This window comes from Anser cygnoides, chromosome 6, assembly GCF_040182565.1.
Source record: "Anser cygnoides isolate HZ-2024a breed goose chromosome 6, Taihu_goose_T2T_genome, whole genome shotgun sequence".
Taxonomy (NCBI): domain Eukaryota; kingdom Metazoa; phylum Chordata; class Aves; order Anseriformes; family Anatidae; genus Anser; species Anser cygnoides.
Genome location: NC_089878.1, coordinates 15499894 through 15522067, shown reverse-complemented (window position 1 = coordinate 15522067; position 22174 = coordinate 15499894). Strand labels below are relative to the sequence as shown.

The 22174-nt window shown below is 38.1% G+C and overlaps 1 protein-coding gene across 6 annotated transcripts in view; it reads left to right on the top strand.

The window, feature by feature from the left end:
- The window catches only part of PARD3B (par-3 family cell polarity regulator beta), a 399412-nt gene that overhangs the window by 145579 nt on the left and 231659 nt on the right, over nt 1-22174 (top strand). For all 6 annotated transcript variants that reach the window (XM_066999115.1, XM_066999113.1, XM_066999112.1 and 3 more), the window contains one exon: nt 16257-16348. In XM_066999115.1, the coding sequence (XP_066855216.1) occupies nt 16257-16348 (92 nt within the window). The remainder of the gene's footprint in view (nt 1-16256; nt 16349-22174) is intronic.

Here is a 22174-nt window from a genome sequence, read left to right as displayed (position 1 = left end):
TGTTGTTGTTGGGGTCCCTTTGGGTTGCCTGAGGCTATCAGATGTCCAAATAGCCGTAACAACAGAACTAATATTTGCTTTCATATGGTAAACAGTTCCTGTTTGATTGCTACAAAGACATAAGATGGTTCAGGCTGCAGCAGAAAGAACTGTTCAAACTTTTTTTCAGGTTGTGTTTAGCTCCCCAGGTCCTTGCACTTGTGATTTCTAGACTTGATGGCACTTGTGGCTGTTGGAGCTGGATACAGCAGCAGGGATTCATGCACAGAGGCGACACACGTTTCAGTCCAGATCAAGTCTAGCTGCCCCTGAAGTTGTTCGGGTTGGGTTTTTGTTTAAGTTCTAGTATTGCTGTTGAAAATTATAACCGTTTAAACAGAAAAAGGGTTATTTGCTGAGAGAGGATGTGGCAAATGGAAAGCTCATTTCTCTTTCTATTAGAAACTAGACTCGCTTTGTGCTCACAACGCTGTGCTGTGGACAGCTCACGCTTGAGGGAAAATCAGTGTTCAATCTGTTTTTGAGCTGGCATTCAGCAACCCAGGCCCCTCTGTTTGTCATCTCTAGGCTCAACTGCTCTCTTGCCATTGTACAAGCGCAAGCGTGTATTGCACAGAAGTTTGGAGTAACTTAAAATGCAGCAGCACGTCACTTTAGCAACACAGATCAGTATTACTCTGTTATTCCACTGTCTTGTTTCATGTATACAGTACTTCCTATTGAAGCGTTGAGCCCAATTCATTGTACTTTTATACTGAAATTTAAAGCCCTGTGTGAGATTATGCACAGATACTTGAAAACATGCCATTCCTGCCATGATCCTCTTTTCCGCTGGGAGCTACTTTTGTCAAGGATGTATTGCTTGTGGCTGCAGGGTGTACCATGTTTCAGGGGTCCTAGGCTATTAAGTTTTTTTTTCAGAAGCAAGCAGTGAATGCTTTCTTCAGTTGCTTTTGAATTTGGCAAAGTTCTTATCTATATCAGATGCCTCTCTTCAGAAAGTCTACCTTGTTCTTTTCCTCACAAAGTAACTTACTGGAGCTATTCTTACCTTTTCTTTCTAGAAGAGAAGATAATGTCTTTACATTTGAGTACATAGAATACATTACAGTGATTTGGAGCCATTAAATATGCAGATTAGTAGTGCTCGATACACGAAAGCTGCAAGCAAAGTCTAACAGCTTGCATTGGATTTTTATAATACAATTATAAAGTCTTCAGAAAAAGCTTATTTTCTGTGTGATAACTTCACTGTACAAAATGTTTTATAAATTTGCTTTTCTAAATAATAAATTTCAGTGAAATTAGCATAAGTCATTTTATTTTCTTTAAAAGCAAGCAAGCAAAAATAAAACCAATTCTCCATCCCAACTAATGTAGAAATGTTGCTACTCTTCCAGCATTTCTGGTTGAAGAGCATTTCTGATTATAATCAGACCTGGATAATTCATGTTGGTTTTATTCATAAGTAATAATATTTGAAATATTTAACTAGTAAACAAAACTGGTCTGTGCTGTGTATCTAAGCTTATTGTGCTGAAGTTTTAAAGCCTAACTTTTCTTAAAAAGTCAAGGAAACTGTAAGTTAAGGATATGCTAATCATTAAATCAATCTGATGCTGTATGCCTTAGCTCAGAAACATCATAAAGTACCAAAATGTACCAAGACTTCTTGTCACTCCTTTGTGCACCTGTCATGTTCTTCAGCATGTCACAAGCACAAATCACATTATTAATTCTGACCTCTACTCTCCTATGTAGCATTAAAAACAAAACAAAAAAGCCAGCAGAGTAAAATGAGGAAATCTGAGGAATGGGTTTTGCGGTTTGGGACAAACTACAGGAAAGATGTATCCTAGAAGTCATCAGAGGTTTGCATGAACCTGTAGCTTGCCTGAAGATTTATTTATAGGCTACTTTTGCTTATACGTAAAACAGGTCTGTTAGTCACGTTATTTTCAAGAGCACCTTCACTATGTTGGCTCATGAAACAGCTTTTACTGTAGTTTGCTTCACCTTCTTCTATTTTTCACTCATTGTGTGAGACAAACTGACTCAAACATCAACAAAGGGAAGGAAACAGTTTAATCCAAGGCAGTTACCAAGCACGGTGCTAATAGGATTCTGTTATTTCGTGAGCTGTAATAAGTGGCAGTCTTGGAGAAGGCAATGCTGCTGAAATAAGGGGTTCATAAAGCAAAGCTTTCACATTTTATCTTGCTGAATGTGATCCAATGTCTTTTAAATGTTAAATGACTGCATAAATTCTGAGTTTCTTAACCCAAAAAGGAGAAAGTAAACTTTTTTTTTTTAATAACTATTCAAAATATTTCTAAAAATCTCAATTACGTAGAATACTGAAGTGAAAGCTTTATGTCTGCGCACTTGTACAGCATCCCTGTGCCTCGCTGTGTTCATTATGCTGTAGAGTATGGAAAGTAGTTTGGGACTTTACTTTGCACTTTGCTGTGTGCACCACAGTTTTGGATTTGGAGTCTCGGCAGTAGATTACCCAGGGTCCTTCATATGAAGGAACTGGAAATGAGAGAGCCATTTTGTCTTAGTATGTAGTTTCTCTGTTTATCTGAAACCAGCCTGAACATCTTCTGTGGAGAGGTTAGGAAGTGATGGAGCTATATAAAAGCATGCAAGGAGGTGCTTGTTACTACCTTCCACTTTGCGGTAATCACTTATATACTGAACATGCCTCGGGGATATTTTGTTTATAGGAAACCACTGATGTGTAAGGGATAATGTTTATTTTAAAATAGGAATAAATAAAAATCAGGAAGTCATTGTGTAAGCCTTTATATGTATGTGTATATATATATATATACACACATTAATTCATAATTCACTTTGCTTGTGAGAAAAATTGGAGAAACAGGCATGTTTGTCCAGGAACACATACAAGAATTAGAAGAGTTAATAGCTTATGCTATTTTTTTTTTTTGTCTTACTGAGAATTATTCACTTGTTCATGTCACCTGTCGTGCTCACCTCAGGAGCAGCAATGTGTTCTGACATTTGTCCTTGCAATTAAGCATGTTGCTATCAATCAAAAACTGTAGTGCAGTTAAGCCCATCTATAACTGTAAAAAAAAAAAAAAATCAGTTTTGTCAATAAATACAACTTTGTAGTGTGAAAATGAAGTTGACTTCGTGATTCCCTTTTGCTTATTTTCTCTAAATAATTTAAAAAGTCACCGTTGAGGGCTCTTGCTGTACAATATTGCTCTCTCATAATATGATCAGTAGTGCAAAGAAAGTGTTATATCTTGATCTTAATCTATATGGTTTTATTATTACTGTGCTGTTTTATTCCCAGTGAATATGCTAATACATCTTTGAACGTATTTTGTTCACCCTGCTTTCTTTCAGCCATGTGATAAATCCTGTTTTCTTCCACTGCAATTTTTAGCGCTGTCAAATTATTTACTAACCAGTGCTGTTATTTCAAGATGTAGTTAATAATTAACATGAAACCAGATCATTTTATGAAAGGTTATTTTTGGATGACTTTTCAAAATCCTAGGAGAGGTTGAAAATACCATTATGATTCATAAGGATTTGTTGGAAATAACAATATACTCTAAGGTGATCCGCCTCTGGTTTAAATTACCTGCTAGGTTTAAGATAAGCCACTGATAATAATGTCTTGACTCATAGGAGTCAACTCAGATTTATTAATAATATCCACTCATAAATTCAGGGTAACACCACCGTGCCTGTAATTTTAGATCCTAAAATAAGGTTTTGTATACTGTTGTACAGAATTAAAACGCTACGCAGTTGTCTTAATTTCCATTGAGAATTAGGATCAAGATCAAGGGCTTTGTGTAGGGTGGTGTGTTTTCTTACATTCAACTCTCAATTCCTTGAAGAGATTCAGACAACGTTTAACCCTTATTCACTTGTTTGGTGCTGTCTAGGTTGAGATGTTCCCATGGTCCCTTCGCAATTTCTTAAGGACTGATGACCTGGTTTTCCTCTGAAAAGGTTTTTCTTAGAATTAGGTTTAAAGAATGCAAAATGCTAGGGTTTGCCTGTCAAATAGAGCGCTGGCAAGGCTGATTTGTGTTGGTTTGTTCTTAGGTTGTCATGATGACTCTTTGTCCTCAGTGTCAGGGCAGGTTTTGTTGAGAATTTGATTCTCAACAGAAAATTCCCAAAGCCAAAGGGAGGTGAGGATTTCCAAAGGACATAATTCCTTCCTGTATGGAGATAAGTTGTGAGACTTCATAGTGTCTCTGTGATCAGAGACAATTTTGGATGAGCCTCACCTGCAACTTAAAATTATATATACGTAAATAAAACTATCTTTTGAGAGTTTATCACTTATAGTAGGGAGAAAATGGTTAAACATTAGATGGCTGCAGGATGATGCTCAGACTGTTACCACTAAGCCACTTAGACTGAAGCAAGCTGATAAGTCTTTCATTAACTCAATGCCTGAATGTACTGGAGAGTAAATAAATTTGCAGCCCACAAAGTTAAGGGGGGAATACTTAACTCCCAGCAGGAATGAAAGTGCCTTTAATCTAAACAAGCAATGTAATTTTTAGTACCTTGTGTTCAAGGGCTGCATTCCAAGCTGAGGAAGCTCTGTGCTAATCGCAAACTGTGGTTCCCTGGCACGCTGTGGCAGTGTCTTGGGAAAACACTGGATGAGTGGGTCTCTGAGAGCATTCAAATCCTTGTCACGCTATAGATTGGGTCTCTCATGGGATCTTGATCTTTGAGTTCTGTGAAGATTTTGGATTTCATGGAGTATGGCGGGTATGTTTTTTACCACTGCTTTTTTACAAAACATTTCTTCTGTAAGCTGTTACATTTTTGTTTGGTCTTTATCATTTCAGATTGCAGCATGAGATATATTTCAATACCTCTATACTGCACCATATTTTCAAGAAATTAATTCTTCTCATCTCTTGATATCCATTACTGGCCAGTCTGTATACTACCATTAGACAGAGGAAGGGATCTTCAACTATAAAACTAGTGCTTAAAGAGGATCATATGGTCGAAACATGAGACGTGTCTGGGAGCTTGGTATTCATGGTTTTTCATTGCTAATGTCAGTTCAATGTTCAGCCTCTGTCAAGGGCGAGCAGTAAAGGATGCGCACCTAAGACATCTGGAGAAAAAAAATTCTATGTTACTCTAGATGCTTCTGTTCTTATAGAGCTGTGTTGGTGTTTAGTTAGAAAAGCATGCTGTTTTTTGATTTTCTTTGGCTTAACACAGCGTGGTTAATAATGTTTGAAACATCTTTGACTCTTTATATTGTTGGCTACTGTGTTGTGCAGAAACACGTGCGCATACTGCACTGCAGGTCATGATTTAGCTGTTCTACAAAGGAGTCAAAGCTAAAATATTCACCTCCCTCTGCGTCATGTCTTGTGCTTTCTCCCCTCTGCGTTCCTCAGGCTCCAGCATTACTTGCACACACACATTCACGTTCTGATTGTTCTTTCTCTAGCTCTGCTTTGAAAATGTTCTAAATATTCATAATGTTATGTATATATCATGCTAGGTGGCTGTGTATTATTAGAAAGCCTGTGCTTTTAAGCACACTGTCATCCATTGTTCAGTAAACACAATTACATTGCTCTATCTTTCATCTCTTCTCTAATGAATCCATACTAATTGATTAATCAGTGCTGTTGCTTCACTATGATAATCCCATATGAGGAGCAGTAGTAACATCACTAGCAATTATTAGCATACGTTGTACACGGAGGAAGCAGACTGTAGGACACGGCCAGTGCCACCAGAGGAGGTGAGCGGTGCCCGGGCTGGGCCTCACACTCCTTCTGCAGGCCGCGGGCACTTGGGGCGGTTGGGCACAGCGCAGGGCTGTGCTGCCTGGTAGCGCTGTGCTGCTGGAAAAAGGTGTGTCTGAGGAGGTGGGGGCACTGTGGGCAGCTGGGTCTCTTCCAAAGTGTCAGCTGGATGGGTTATTGAAGTGACCGTCGTCCTGACTTAACGATGAGAGTGATTTCTAAGGCAAGGTAAAGGGTAGTCTTACACCACTACAGCATTTTACTGAGGTAACTGTTTGGTTTCCAAAGCAGTGAGTGCAGTTTTCTGATCTCGGACAGAAGTTGACTTCGGTGCTCTCAGGTTGTGAGCAGTGCTGAGGCAGGCGGATGTAAGGTAATGATTTGGTTTTCCTTGCTGATGCAGAATCAACAGAACTATGGACTTCTGTCACCAACCTAACTTGTTTCAGGCTATACGTTACATGCTCGAGATAGCAGTGAAGTAATACATGTGTTCTTCAGTCCCTCTACTGATTTTGAAAACCAGTTTGGTTTTTGAATTTTGAACCCTCCTTATCCACTCCCTCTGTCACTGGTGGTGGTGGTGAGGACAGATTTTCATTTGGTTGTTTGACCTGCCTTCCTTTTCCCTCTTCTCCCTGTTTTTTCCTCTAAATATCGAAGTAGACAATGATAGCATCATTGAGATTTCCCACATATCTATAACTTTCCTTTGGATTGAGAAAGACAGCTAAATTCAATACAGGATTTACTGCAAGGAATAGAGATGTGAGGCTAGAATGTCATTTATTCACCAAGCTTTTAGATGGAACATGTTCTTTAGCAGCCTTTAAGATAATATTGATTGCACATTGGTGTGGCTGAAGAAAGTTCTGATTTGATACAGCAACTACATTTGTATTTTTTTCTCTTTTCTGTATTGTAAATATATATATATGTATTTTTTCAGGTGTTCAGAATTAGTAGTTTTATGTGGTGTAAGTAGAATTCTGTTTTGGGGCGAAATGGTGATGTGGAATTATATGCAAGAAAGCTTAGATAAGATTTTAAATGTTGACTAAGTAATGCTTTGAAGAAATCATTGCAATGTATTCATTTTCAAAGATTTCCTTTTTTTAAAGGAATACAAGTAGTTCCTCTTTGCGTAAATGAGAGGATTTTATAGTTTGCAAATCTTTTGTAAATGGTTCTGTCAATTCAAGATCTTGGGAGGCTTGAAATAGTGAGTCAGGCTAGGGAATATAATATGATAGTCTCTTGGTCTGAGAAAATTTGCTGGATTTTCTTGCAGAAATGTGATTTTTTCCCATTTTTGCAATATCATTAATTGCACCATGGCAGTTTCTAGCCAAGAGAAGAGATTAATGTGCATTTGTGGTGCTAATTATGAACACTTCTAAAATGATGCTCGTTGCCATGGGAATGCCCCCAAATAATTTGTATAGTAGCTCAAATGGCCAGAGGTTGTGTACTTTCTTGAATACAGATTCTGCCTCCAAGTGGGTGATACAGAAGAAATTATAAGTTTTTTCTTGGAAACGCCTACTTCTTCACTTTCTTGCATTGCCGATAGCACTGCTAAATGGTCCCTGTAAATAAGAGAGACATAGATTTCTGGACAGTAAATACAGCCTTTAATTAAAACACTAGGAGGTAAATAAAATATTAATATTTTAACATTACACTAGTAGAATCTCAGGGTTTATCTACTTGATTTCTAACAACTAGGCACAAGAGTACTCATGCTTTAGGTCAGCCAAAATCTTTTTAAATGTTCTTAGCATGTATGAGCTCAATTTAATAATCTTTCTGAGACACAAATAATAACCTAACTCACACAGTGACTTGCGAATGCTGCCCTATAGTTTCTAGTTGCCTTGCGGTGCAGGCAGAGATCTTCCTCTGGTCTTCAAAAGACCATGTAGACACACTCAGAAACAAACAAAGGGTATTTAAATCAGCAAAACTCTCTGCCTGGTTTTGCTGCTACTTTGTCCTATTAATATAGTTTCAGTCAGGAAAAACCTCAACATTGAGTGTAGCTCTTTCTATAGGTACTGGTCAACTGATTTCTCTCTGATGTTGGGCAGACCCTGACACTTTTTCATTTAAGAAAATAGAGGTTCATTTTCTAAACCACTGTAGGCCTTATAGAATACTAATGTGTTTTTAGTCATGAAAAGCCCTATTGAAGCATTCAGTAACATACATATATGTTTGAATGCCCACCCAAGCAAGAGCAATTAAAATCAACATGATAAATGGGAAGGAGGGCTAATAAATAATTGTCTGTTATAAAGTTTCCAGTGGTCATATGACTGGCCACATACCTCCATCATTGCAGTAATTATTCCAATACTGACAGCTTCTAAAAGTTGCGAACACTTACTATATTACTTATGTTTCTGGTAGTTACTTTTTTTATTCTCCTGAAAAATTTCCTTCTACTTCAAGAATTGGTTCTTGGCCAGTAGAGGTACTAAATCCAAATATTTATCAATATACTATCAATGCTTTTAAAAGCTGCTTTATACTATTTTGGAAAATACATTGCTCACACCTCACCCTGGAAATTCTTAAAATGTTGGGCTTAAGTCCAGAGTTTTATGTGCAGGAAAGCTACTTCTGGAGACTTCACTGTGGTAGTTCTCATTTTTCTTTTCCTCTGAGCCTTTCACAAAAGGAAGTACTTACACAGGCACTCTCGCTGCACCTCTTCCTTCCCTTCAGCCATGTAAACCAAATGCCAATAAAGGTGTGAACTCCACTACTGTTGCAGCTAGTGGAAATTTCGTTTTTTCTAACTCGGTGTTAGAGGGAAATTTATTGTCCAAGGACTCTTGGAAAGTTTCATGACCAAAATTAAATGCAACGGTTTTGATCTCCAGGCCTAAACCAATCCTTGCTACTCTTAAAAAGAGGACTTTACTGTTTGTTCATGACTTTAGGAATGGAGTGTTGCTGTTTCCACGCAGTTTCAGGAGGTTCATGAGCTACATTTTTAATGGTTAAGACTGGAAACAAATTGGGTTAGGGAGGACACTTTGGAGGTTGATTTTGGCAAAGTGTATTTTATGCCGCAAAGCTGAGCATTTCCAGAAGAGCTTATTGGAGGTTAAGAGGTATGAGGCTGGTTGGTGTCACTTCTGTCCGCAGAGAACAGAGGCTCTCCTGGTTTGGTTCATGCTGACTCCTGTACTCCCTGGGAGCTGTGTTTGATATCGACAATATTTTGCCCAGGTACAAGGCAGTGGCTTCAAGGTACCTGTTGAATTTGGACCAGTGGTGATTAGGAGGGTAGAGGATATTGCTTCCCATGATTAACCCCATGAGGTACTCTTCTCCGTTTTCTGGGTGTGAGAGAGACCTGTTTACTGTTCCCAGTGTGCCCTCCCACTGTTTTGGCAGCAGTTGTTGACCACTGCTCTGAGGTGTAAACAATCATTTTGGAAATGGCCATGTATCCTTAAGATGTTCCTGCCCCACTTTGCACAATGATATGGAGTACATCACTTGAACTGTGCATGTGGTTCAGTTACACCTAATCTGCCCCAGTGTGAAGTCACACTGAGTAGGTAGACCTGCCAGGGAAGGAGTTAGCACTGAAGAACAAACACTAAGTATGCTGTCCACAAGTATGGTTCAGCCGTGAGGATAACCCTCAGCAGAGAGTTGGTAGCAAACACTTTAGTGGAATAATTTCTTAATCTACTCCAGACTGATTCCCAGGAACACATCTATTTATGCCCTTGGCTTAAAATATCTTTTTAAGTGCCAAGACCAGCTCACTACAACATTCAAGGCACCCACTGGTAGCTGAGAGGGGAAGATATTGCTGTTATGGTTCCTCAAACTGTCATGTAATTGCTGAAAGCCAAACTGTATTACAGCTTGTCTTTGCGTTGTGCTAATTAAACATGAATCCACTTGCATATTGTGTTAAAAATATCCGAAGATGTACAGCTATTCTGATTTTGAAAAATACCTTTACCAGTCCAGCAGAATACATTTCAGTTGACAACACAGAAAGAAGTTGCATGATTCTTATTTTTATATTTGTTGCCCGCCTAAAAATCGTCTTTAGCAAGTGATTAATTGCATTTGCAGATACTGCACAATTGCATCAATTATCCATTTAAAATGAATTTCATTTTGAATAGTCAAGAGCATGATGTAGATTAATCAGTAAGTGAAAAGGAAGTATTGTAAGCTGTTTAGAAATACTCATCACGTTTTGTGGAGGCAGAGTGATTTAAATCAAGCAGACCGCTGGAAAAGTAAGGAATACACAGTATCAAATGCTAATATTTTTTCGTTTAGCTTAGCAGCTTTTTATTGGCCTGTTTTGCCTTGGTTTCTGTGCATGATATAGCAATGATAGTGATAGCGTGGGGATTTAGATGGTTATGAATTTTTAAATTTAGATAAATCAGTTGTGATTATAAATACACTTGTTTAAGTATGACAGCTTGCATGTCTGATCAAAATTTCTCTTTCGGACAAGCTCTGTAATGTCATTTAAGAGCGTACTGAACAGCTTACTCAGTTTCTATTATCGGTTAGTTTTAAAAGTATTTGCTGGTTCTTTCATTACACTTTGAAGCAAAAAAGGAAAGTGATATTTTAAATTTCATCTGATTTTTTTTAAAAGGGATATTATTATACTAGCTTTTGCAGTACCAAGCCATTCCACTTACAAATACATTTCAGGAAGTGTTTTTGGTTATTATGTAAAGTTGTGTGGGTGGGCAGGTAACTAGGTAAGCAGATGAAATGCAGATAGATATTGACAAAAACTTTATTTTCCTGTCTAGCATATGAGTGACTTTGGTTTTGTGTAACCTACTGAAAGTTGTGGTTTGCTGCATTCTTCGTTTTACAATATTAGGGTGACAGGAGCATGGTAACAAAAGGCCCGGGTTCCTGTGGGGGAAGCGGGCTTCCAAGCTGTCCGGGAGCCCCACAGCGCTCACAACCTCTGCGGCCTTCCAGCAGGCCCGGCTGCCACGCGGTCACCTGCGCTCTGCCAGGGCTTGGAACCAGCCCCGGGTCTAACTGCCGAATGTTAAATCAAGAGGTGTGTAACGTGGGTTCAAATGAGGTTAACATACTTAACCCTGTGCCTGTTTATATTCTTATGGAACAAAACCCAGCATTTACATGCGTTCCTTGAGCCAGATGGTTTGGGGTATTTGGTATGCAATGTCAGCTGTTGTGTTTGTTGCTGTAAGTAAAGGTAAACACCTTTGTAGCGGCTACTGATCAGTTTGGGAATATTTATGAAAGTGTGGATTTTTCAAGCTAAAAATAGTGCTGTGGCTTTTTAAACTCTTTCTGGCTGTCAGAAATGCTCACATGATCCTGAAAGTGCTGCTAAAAATGCTCAGTTTTTATATATGGTAATTAGGGTTGTCTGTTGTGAGAGCAGTAGATGAGACATTTCCTGCATTTGTAAACTAGTGTCCCTTTCACCCACAGCTTTCTTTGCATCCGATTGTTTGTTGTGTTGGTAGGGCCTGAACTGCCACTGAACCTTCTCGGAGGAGGATCCACGTTGGCCAAGCAGGGAGAGCGAGCTCTGCGACCTGCCGCTCTGCTCCGTGACCTTCTGCTGCGGGGTCTGGAGGTCTTTCCTTTGTTTTAAAAGCCTGACCTCCTCAGGGAATACAATACTATAAACTGGAACTTAAGGCATATATTTTCACTTTTAACTTGGCCATTAAAATAAAGTTTGAAATAAAGATATTTTCCCTTGGGATATGCCAGACTTTGAGTGGATGCCATTTGTAATTCTTATTAATAGATCTTATTTATTTCCTTCAATTTTATGGTTAGTGTTTGATGACTGCTTTATACTCCAAGTATACCCTGCACTCAGGATGTTCTCCAGTTGTTTACACAGAGTTACTGTTTCTCTAAACTTCCCATCTAGTTCTGAGATTTGTCTACTGCTGCTTATTGTTTAATAAGAATTCCTTTTCTAAATAGAAAAGGACCTCCCCCCCCCCAGCTACATAGCTTTTCCAAATGCGATATATCTGCGGTTTGGAATGACCTGCAAACTTGCATCTTGTCCTAAGAATAGTATTGGGAGTCTGTCAGAGAGGTGAATAACAGCCTTTCTATGCCTGCTGGTGGCTCTTGACTATTTCTAAAGATCTGTCATGTTGACAACGTGGTATAGTGTACTCTTGAGTGAATTTACAAAATATTGCTATAGGAGACCCTCAGTGAAAAATTTCTTTTGAATTAAAAGATAATGGAAAACTACACCGTAACCAGAGTTTAGCTGGAAAGCTGATCAGGTGCAGATTTTTTTTTCTAAGACTTGAAAATATACCTTTTCTTAGTTGTGACAATAGCAGAAAAGCAGAGCAATGGCCTAACACAGTGCAGGGCTGGTCAGTGGCCTTGCTGTCAGGCAGCCCTCTGCTGTGTTGGCTGCTCAGGGCTGCTCCCTCTGTTTGAAGTCAAAACAGGAGCTTTGACTGTTTTGAGCTAATTTTGTCTATCCCTTTCTCCTTCTCTAGCCAGAAACCTATACTTTAATCTCTACGTTCAAAAGTGCCACTCTCATTTTTATTTAAGCTGATAGGTTCTTTCTTTCCTTTTTTTTTTTTTTTGTAAAAGGAGCATTTTAAAGAGAGAAAAAAAAGGGGGCGTGGGAGGGAGGGGACATGTTTCTGCATTTCTCATACTCTAATCTCAGTATGATGCTCCGATGCTCTACTGATTTCAGCATATTTGTTTTGGGAGCTAATACCATCCATGCTGACTGTTAAATTGGGAATACAGTGCGCATTTGCAGGGTAGAAAATGTTACTGGCATATACTCTGTTATTCCAACTGTTACACATACACATTTACCTAGTTCAAGAACTGTCATGTAATGAATATGAGATACTTTCAAGCATTTGGGTTATAGTTGTTTGCAGAGAGCTATTATTTAATAGGATCCCTCTCTTCTGTTTCAGTCCTAATTTGAAAAATTTGCTTTTTGCAGCCCTAAGAAAAAATGCTTAATTAAAATTATCCTTATGTAAATAAATTAAAAAATAGTAATAATGCCACTTTTCTTAGATGCATGTGCCTTCTTGATTTTTCTGTTTACCATACCTTTTTGCATTTACACCTATTTCCTAACTGAAAACTGCATTTCTGTTGTATTACTCTGGCAGCTGAATTTGAGTAAAGTTTTGGGAGTCAGTGTCATTAATGCTGCTATTGAAAAACTGACAATTGATCTTTATTAACAAGATATTAAGAATTTGTATGTTTTGGATCATTGTCTTCTAATAGTTATGCATCGTTGGCTTGCTATCATTCAGCCTGTTGGGCAGGAGATATCTGTTTAAATTTACTGTGGCTCTAATGAAATGCTGAAGTATAAAAGGAATTTGTCCGTTTGTAGTGATTATTACGTGACTGGAACTCTAATGTCATTCTCAGAGAGTCTGATTATGATTATGAATCATTATTATGATTCATGTTTCTGTGATAAGTTAAGACTTTAAATATATTTAACTGTATTTACTGATTTTAGCATGCCATAATCTGTGGTGTGTGAGCACTGTATGCCTTCAAATAAAAATTGGGGATGGTGTTCAGGAGGGGAGTATGACACTGAACCCTCCCTGTGGTATTTCTGAAGTCTGTAAGAACTCAGCGGTCCAGCTCAGGAGTGGATAACTACTTTTTTAGCAGCCTTTACCATTGAATGTTAAAGAAAAAAAAAAAGCTGTAGTTGAAGTTAAGGACTCCAGATTTCATCCTCTAATTCCTCTCTGAAGCTCTCCCTTATGGAACAGTGGAGATGAGCGGCTGTCAGGCACTTCACAAGGTTGGACCACTTTTTCTAACACAGGAATAAACATGCCCTGAAACATTCCTGACACATTTTAAAATCTGTCCTTGAAGACCTCTATTGGAGGTCTGATACCCCTAATAGCTATAACAACCTTATTTTCCAGCTTGCTGACGTCTTTTGCAGATCTTACCTTTAGCAGAAAAAAGAACAGTTGGTTGCCATCTTTGTGTAACAACCTTTTACTTATCTTGCAGTGTAGCTGTGCACTTGCCAACATTGTGCTGTGTGACTAAATAAATCTAATTCCAAGTATGACATTAGACTTGTTGATCAAAAATGGGGTTTTAAACCTGTGAATCAGTCAGCAGAAACATGAGATGAGATCATGTTCTGGTATCTATATTTGTCATTGCTGTGAAATCTCAGTTACCCAAGGAAAGGGGGAAGGAGGACAACTATTGATGTAACCTCGCTGTAGCAAAAACAACAGTACCCAAAAGCCCAGAAATAGAGAAGTAATGTAGCATGTGCAGACTTGAGTAGACTGCAAGGGAAGTTTTAAATAGAAAAACTGTTCTGAGGCATGAGTAGCAAGTTCTCACTCATGCGTTGAGCAGCACTGTATTGCAGCCAATGTCTGGAAGAAAAAAGAGGCAGGTTAATTTACAACCCCAAAATCTGCTCATGGTTTGGCTATTTTCAACTTTCCAAAATGAATACCCTTTGTAGTACCAATGTTTTCTCTGGTTAGCTAAAAAAGGTTAGGTTTGGGAGCTTAGAGTTAATGAGGTTTGTCTCCTTCTGGCATCTGCTGCTACCAAGGCTCTGTCTTTTTTTCAAGATGAAGTCAACACATGAAGGCTGTGTGTCAGATTTCTGTTGCTAACTTGCTGCTTGAGGTTGAGTTTGTGATTTATGAGGTTAGTATGGAATATGCTTCATACAACAAGAATTGCTTCTTGACGTGTGGTTCCACTGTGAAGAGGGATTGGAAGAGATGGCATACGCTCAATACACATTTTTTCAAATAGTTCTTCCATTAGTGACAGAAGTTACTTTCAGTGAGCTATACTGGCTTTGCAGTGGAAGCCAACTCTGTTGCCTTGTGCTCTGATTAACATGCAAAGAGAATTGCTGCCAAGATAATAGGTTCAAAGACGTGGTGGTGGTGAGTGAACAAAAGGGGAGGGAAAAGGAGGGACAGAAATCCAGCTTGATTTATAATCCAAAAGTTTGCTTGCGAGGCTGGTCATGATTCTTTTCTAAAACAAAAGCAGCCCCCTCTCCCTACAACCTTCTTTCTGCTTATACACTGAAAATAAGTTTCTCAAATCTTTGAGAGACTGAAAACACCAAACCTGTAAAGTGGCCTTTCTGGGTAGAGCTGCCTTTCTGAGTAGATCCATCTTTTGAGAGAAATTGGAAGTTTTAATATACACCATAAAGCTTTTGTAGAAAATAAGATTGTCTAACTAGTTAACTTAGTTGTTTGGAATTTATTCCAAATTGCTACCATTTGCTTTGACACAACTTGATATGGCAAGTATATACATTGGAAAATTGTACCACTGTAGCAACAAAAAATGGTGATTAACTTTTGGCTTTATCTAGTTAAGATCAAGCTTTGAACTGAATTCTCTTAGTGTGTTGACAGCTGAAGATTTATGTCTTCCAGCTATATTCCTGTTGCAGAGTTGGCAGAAGTGACCTCTCCAAAGAAGGTCTTTGTTACGGATTTTGCTGTGTTTACATTATTGCCGTGAGGGTTGCAATGAAGTACAGTACATTAAAGCTAATATATCACCTGCTGACAGTGGTCTTATCTCATTGGTACCTCTTTCCCTTTTCCAGTATGGAAAAAAATGCAAACATGAAGAATCTAAGGATCAGGAAAGGAAAGTTAATAGTTTTAAAGAGTGTTAGCATTAATGTTAGGTCCCTGTGTGCACTGTATTTTTGTGCCTGGCCAAGTCATTCCATAATTTCGTTTTCTGTGAAGTTAATGTGAAAATGTCTTTACCAGAGTAAAGCTGCCAAGGGACAGAAAAAGCAGTTTGTTTGAGATTTAGGGAATCTATCATAAGCAAGGAGGTGGCAGGGGAGGAAACAGTATTGGTAGCTTTTCCACCTCTGTGGAGGCCTTCAGCTTGAAGTGTTCCCTGTCAGCATGGAGCAGCTTTTTAAAGACAGGTGCCCAAGCATACCATAGCCTGCCCTACAGAAGTCCAGGGTGGCTGGTGACTAGTTTCATCAATCACTCTGTCTTTTTGCAGTGGGTTGAGAGATTCTGAATGTCCTGTTAGGTTGTGTGAAGTTAAGGGAGGAAATCTACTGACTACACAGGGCCTTGATGCAAAATCTCACTCCTCTCTTCCCAGAGGTGGTGGGAATGGCCTTCTGGCTTATTGAACCAGAATGTCAGTGGAAGCGTGGTGGGACTCTGGACTGAGCAAACAAGACTGTAGATGCCCTCCCATTTCTGTGAAAGTTGTTGCGTACGCTCCATACAAAATGGGCCTTTCGGACCTCCCTGTCAAGGGGGTGATGTTACTTACTATTTATTTTCTCTTTCAAGCACCGGCTCAATAATATCCACACAGTCAGTGTTCTATAGGCATAAATACGTGCTTAGTTTCAAAATGTGCTTTGAAATCTCTCAACAGGGTGCTTCCCAGGGATCCTTTGAGGATGGGGAGATGAACCTCAGTGGACCTACAGAACTGTTGTCATCTCAGAGGGCCCGGCTCCCTGTCAGGTAGGAACATCTTCGGTGCGGCGCTGACTTGAGCATGTTTAGTCAATATGCAAGTCAAGACTGACTTCTTCCACCTGCGCCTGTGTTGTGCTCGTTATCATCATGATCTCTTCTTCCTCATCCCTTTTCCCATTCTAAAAATTCACTCAGTGCATATACCGAAGAATTTATTTGCACATGTCAATCTTTTACCCCGGTTGGCGATTATGGAAAGTTTTACTTGTGTTTGCAGTATAAGGGTAAGATGGAGGTATGATACTATTGTATATTCACTGGTTTGCAATTTTGCAAGTATTTAATGTCTCCAGATAGAGGATGTTCTTGCGTAGTATGTTATATCTGAAATAACCATTTGGCTGAACCATATAATCCTAAAACAATCTTTTTCAGTTAAAATGTCACCTCTGTAAGGTTATTACTTCACTATATACTGTAGTAGATTTTATTTCTATGTTTATACACTGTGAAAACTATAGCTAATATTTGCAGTATTTCCCTGTGCATTACCTCACTAGGGTAGTCGGATTGAATGCATCTATTTCCTCTCTTCATTTACAACAGACCAGAGATGGCTAGTGCTGTTAGAACTGAAGGTGGTAGGGTTCATATTGTTAATTTGGGAAATACCTTCTATTTTGACCAGTCCAAATTTTGAATGGAACTTAAGTAAATATATAATCTGGCTTGGAAGCCAATACAGTAGAATTTGATCGCGGTATAGCTGAAATAAGAAGAAACTAGGTGTTCTCAACAAGTTTAATATTTAGTTTTGGGGTTTATTGTTCCTGAAATCACAAGGAAAATCTTGAATGGCTGAACTGAAGTTAAAAAAAACAAACAAAACAAACAAACAAAAAAACACACCACAAACCTTTAAATAACTGCTTAAAAAAACAGTTTACATTTGTTACTGCAGCCTGACTTGTTAATTTTGGTGTATAGTATCACAAAGTAGGTCATTCACATCCTCAGTGTTGATAATAAGGATTTGACCTGGCAAATTTAAAGCAAAGTGTTTTCATATTGTTACTCTCCTGTCCCATCCTAAGCCTAAATTTCAGTTTTGAGTGGAGATTAAGGTTGTGCTAAAATAACCTTTTTGAGTAGGGAAGAGAATTAAGGTATTCAACACACTTTGTCCAGTGTATTGTGTTTGCTGAAAAACTGTAGTGATATAATAGCATGTTATATAATAAAAGAAAAGTGTCATATGGGAGATGTGTGTGTGACAGGTAAGACATCAAAAATAAATTTCCATTTCAATTTTGAGGAAAGCAAATAATCATTTAGTGTAATTCTGCAACTCATAGTTGTTTGTCAAAACAGTATAAAATAAAAACAGTGTAATGAATAATATCTGCATGCTGTAATCTTTGAGCATTTATCCTCACAAATACCTGAGAAAAAACAAGTGCTAATATTCCCATTTTTTATAGATGGGGTTCCAGGAAAGAGGCATGAAGTTCTATACCCAAAGCATGTGCGGAAGTCTGTCAGAGCAGGGACTCTGGTTTTATGGCCCATGCCAGGGTTTTGCTGGAGAGATCACCTTCCCTTTTAGAGCACATAAAAATCAGTCTTTTCCATACAAGAGAGTTAATTTCTTAGTCTTGTTCTGTGTGTCATCATTTCATTTCTTTCATGGGAGATTCTTTCACCTTGGTATGGTTGTGCTTCTCGACTCATCTGTCTGCGTTTTTTCCCCTCTGAGCCCTCCTTGTCACCTGCTTTTGTATGCCATTTTGTACTTTCTTCTCTTGCTGGCTGTCACTGATGTATATTTTTAGAATGGTCTCATCATGGAAAGGAATTGGAGTGCTCTTCCAGCCTTCTTTGCACCTGCCAGGCCTCTAAGTTACATGCTAGCTGATTAGTGTTCATCATGCAGGCATTGAACTTAGTCAGCTTAGTTGCTAATGTTTTTTTCTCTTTATATAATTTTGCTCAAGTCATCTACAGTTTGTTTCACCTGAGGTAGTTATTCATCACCAAATATATGCGCTCATTTGTCTCTTGATCTGTTAATTTGTTATGTGGATTAATCAAGCTCTGCTCATGCTATGCTCAGATTTATTGTTGTCTTTATGCTTTTACTAGCATGTTTTAGATCATCTAAGTTCTCTTAGGAGTTATCTGAGCACATATTAGGGTTTATCAGGTTAACCAAGTTATTGCTTATATTTGAGATTCTTCAGAAGATGGTGGTTGTATTCACTTGTATTTTGGTGGTGTCATCAGAAGCTTTGGCAGTGAGAAGGATGACAAGACGTCTGTGTTATATTTCAAATCCTGAAATGGACAGGTCTTCTCTATTATATCACAAAACACTCAATGAACCTAATTCTCTCAAATTTTTTGTTGAAATATGCAAACCCCCTTGGAGGGAGGAGTATGGAAGGAAAAATGACAAAGGATATAGATTGGGTCCCACTCAATGACTGAGCATCAAAGTGCTGAACCAGACAGGGAGCAGAGGAAAAACTAGTCAGAACAATGTATTCCCAACAACCTTTCTGTGTTGGTTGTAACTTTTTGTAGGTATGTGATTCATCATAATCTGGATTGAGATTAATGAATTAAAGAAAAACACTGACCAAAAAAAACCATCAACAGCAATATAGAGAGGAGCAGTTTCCTTAAATGCAGAACTCCAGTGAAATAGTTCTACCAAAATATAACTTGCTGTGCATCCTAGGGGCCTGAGGAGAGGAGTACCTTGAGATTTTTTTAAAACACTGTTTTGCCTGGAAGTATTGATAAAATGAGCTGTTGGGTTTTTTGTTTGTTTGTTTGTTTTTCCACTCCCTAAAAATTATGAAATATGTTCAAGTATTTGCAATACATTCTCATTTCTTAAAACAGTGTAGTTAGGGGGAATTCAGAAAACACTGTTCTGTAAAACTTGTTGGCATTTCTGTGAAATTTACCAGAATTTTAAAAGTTAAAGAATATACATTTTAAGGCAGTGATTTTGCTGTTGTATAGCTTTCTCCTTAGAGAAGTGCGGAGTTATTTTAAAAACTGTTTTATAGAGGTATTTTCTTTAGGAGGAATTGTTTTATAAAGAAAAAATAATGAATCAATCACTAGAGACTATCTATCTTTCTTACTAGTATCTTAATTTGATTGAATCTAACTAATTATTTGTATTAGAAGCTCTTATTAATAAAATGAAGAAAACAGTTAATTCCACAAAAAAATGTAAGTAACATCTTGATATATAATTTGGTTCCTTTCATGCTGTTTTTTCTGGAAAATAAGTAAATTATAATTTGTGCAGGTGTCTGTCTTGTTATATTTCAAAGGTTTTAGGGCCATGAAGGACCACTGAGTCATGATACTATAAATCTTCATTTAAATAAGTCATGTTAAGTTTAATGATGATAATGAAACTAATATTTCAGCCTGAGAGCTGCTCCATGCTATGGAAGAAAAGAAAACCACTATTGTGACTGCTGCTTTTACCAGAAAATACTCCTTTCTGCCATTGAATTTGATCATTATGACCTATAGCACTTAAATAAAATAGCACCTAGTCACCTAAGAAAATTATCTGAGGCTTCTCATCAGAGCAGCAGCCTATCTGAGGTCAATGTCCCTTCTCTAACTGTAGCCAGTAATGGGTATTTCAGAGGGAAGCAAAATAAAGAACATCATGATTAATATTTTATGGTTGTGAAACCTGGTCAGTTGAAGGGAAAGGCTTCAGACCTGGCTTACTTTATAATTCTCATTCAAGTAGGAAAACTGTTCCATTTGAAGTAAATCAGTTCATTAAATTAAGTAGTTAAAATTAGAAAGGTGCACATTGGGTAAATGAAATGATGGGCAGTATGGAGGACTTCTAGCTCCTCTATGAAGAAGCTAATAGGAAGGAAATTTCCTTGCCTGGATTCTCTAGAAAACATTTCACTGTAGAAGTACTTGGAAACTTTTCGGAACTGTATCCCTCAGGAGTCTGAAAAATTTAACATGACCTTCTGAGAGATGAACTTTGCTGGAGGAAGACATGAAACAGCCTGTTATTGGCAGTTCTTAAAGGAATAAATAAAAGCAGGACTAATTATAATCCTCTTGTAATTTGTGAAGGTGGATTTTTTATTTTGTGTTTGCTGGTAAAGATAATGTTCAGAACAAGAGAAGCCAAGCTAATACCATCATTGTAGAAAATTTGGTATTTTTCCTTGCTGCCTATTCTAGATGAGGACTGAAAGATTTTTAAATGAACAGTGGGGTCTCAGTACTCTACAAAAATCAGAGTGAAATGTGTTACAGCCCAAAACCTTTAGTCCTGTAGGACAGTGCACATGGAAATACTGAAACCTTTCTTCTGTTTCTTAGTAAAAATGACAGTTTTAAGAGACAGGAAACTTGTATCTGCTTGGAAGTGGATGTTTAGCTTAATAGCAGTGGATTAGTTGGAACTGAAAGAGTAATTTATGCATAGATAATTCATTACGTGTTTTCATTATGTTCTGTTTTGCTGTCTTCCCACTTCTTTTTAGCAGAGGTCAGGGTTAGTTCCTTGGTTTAAGCACTGTAGATACATAATTAAAGTGTAACGGCAGTGTTTTTTCTTCTCTGTAATTTACTTTTTTTTTTTTTAACCACCTTCTGTGTCTTGCAGTAGTCTAACAACACAGAAGTGGAACAACTTGATTAAAAAACAAAAAAAGACAAAAACCTGTGCCTGCAGGCTGTCTGATTTGTCTTTAAACTTACAGACAGCTGATCTTGTGAGAGCTAACAAATTTTAGTGGGGAAAAATCTGTATTGCAGTGACATCTTTACTAGATTAACACATTTTAGATATGAGGAGATGATTGGTTGCTTCCTCAAACCTGAAACTGGAAGATTATGACATTATTTCATAGTAAATATTTAAACTTTTTGTGAGTGTTTTTGTTGTTGTTTGTTTGTTTGTTTTTTCTTTTTTTTTTTTTTTTCCACCCCGTGTGGAATGGAACAGCTGAAACATGCCTGACTCTCTTAGAAGCAAGTGAGCAGTTTTGGCTGTGCCTGGAAAGCTCCTTTGTGACCCTTCACATTATTATTTTCTCCTCTCCTTGCAGGGTACTCTCCATCGCTGTTTGGATATTGCTCAGACTTACATCTATCTTTGAGTGTATTCACACTATTTAGTATCTCCAGCTCCAGTTTCTTCTTTAGAGTTTCCAAGTCATTTTCATCAGAACTTTTGAGCATCTGGTTTAAAAGGGGAAGGAAAAAATGGAAACAGGGGTAGGAGGTGGGAGGAAAATGTGTTTTCTGGCAGCTGTAGTTAGGCTGCCTTCTCCAAAAAGATGGGTACAGATACTTCATTACCATTAGCAACTGACTGGTAATGTGTGAAAGAAGTGCATGGACAGTCATCACCCTCTTTATTTGAATAGATCTGCGTGTACTTCCTCTTAAAAATTCCCTTTATAACGTGGTATCACCCATAGCCTGTGCACTCTAACAAATGCGAGCAGCCCTTGTTGGTGGATTCTCTCCTCCCCAGAATGGCAGCATCGGCCCCTGGGGCTGGAGGCACGTGTGAGGGACAAGCAGAGAAGAGCAGCTCAGTAACTTCACCTGTGAGTGAGCTCTCTGCATCTGAGTGACATTTCCGTCAGCTATGCTTATCTGTTTGCAACGGGGGACATGACATCCTGTGCTGAGATTTTTTTTTTTCAAATACAGCAGCTTGCTAACTGTACCCTTAAAAATATACAAGGAATTCAGTGATCTATTGAAAGCTTGTTGCTTAGTTATGTGCAGGTGTTGAATAGGGATAAAATGGAGAAGAATATGCTATTGGGATGATAAATACTTAATACTCAG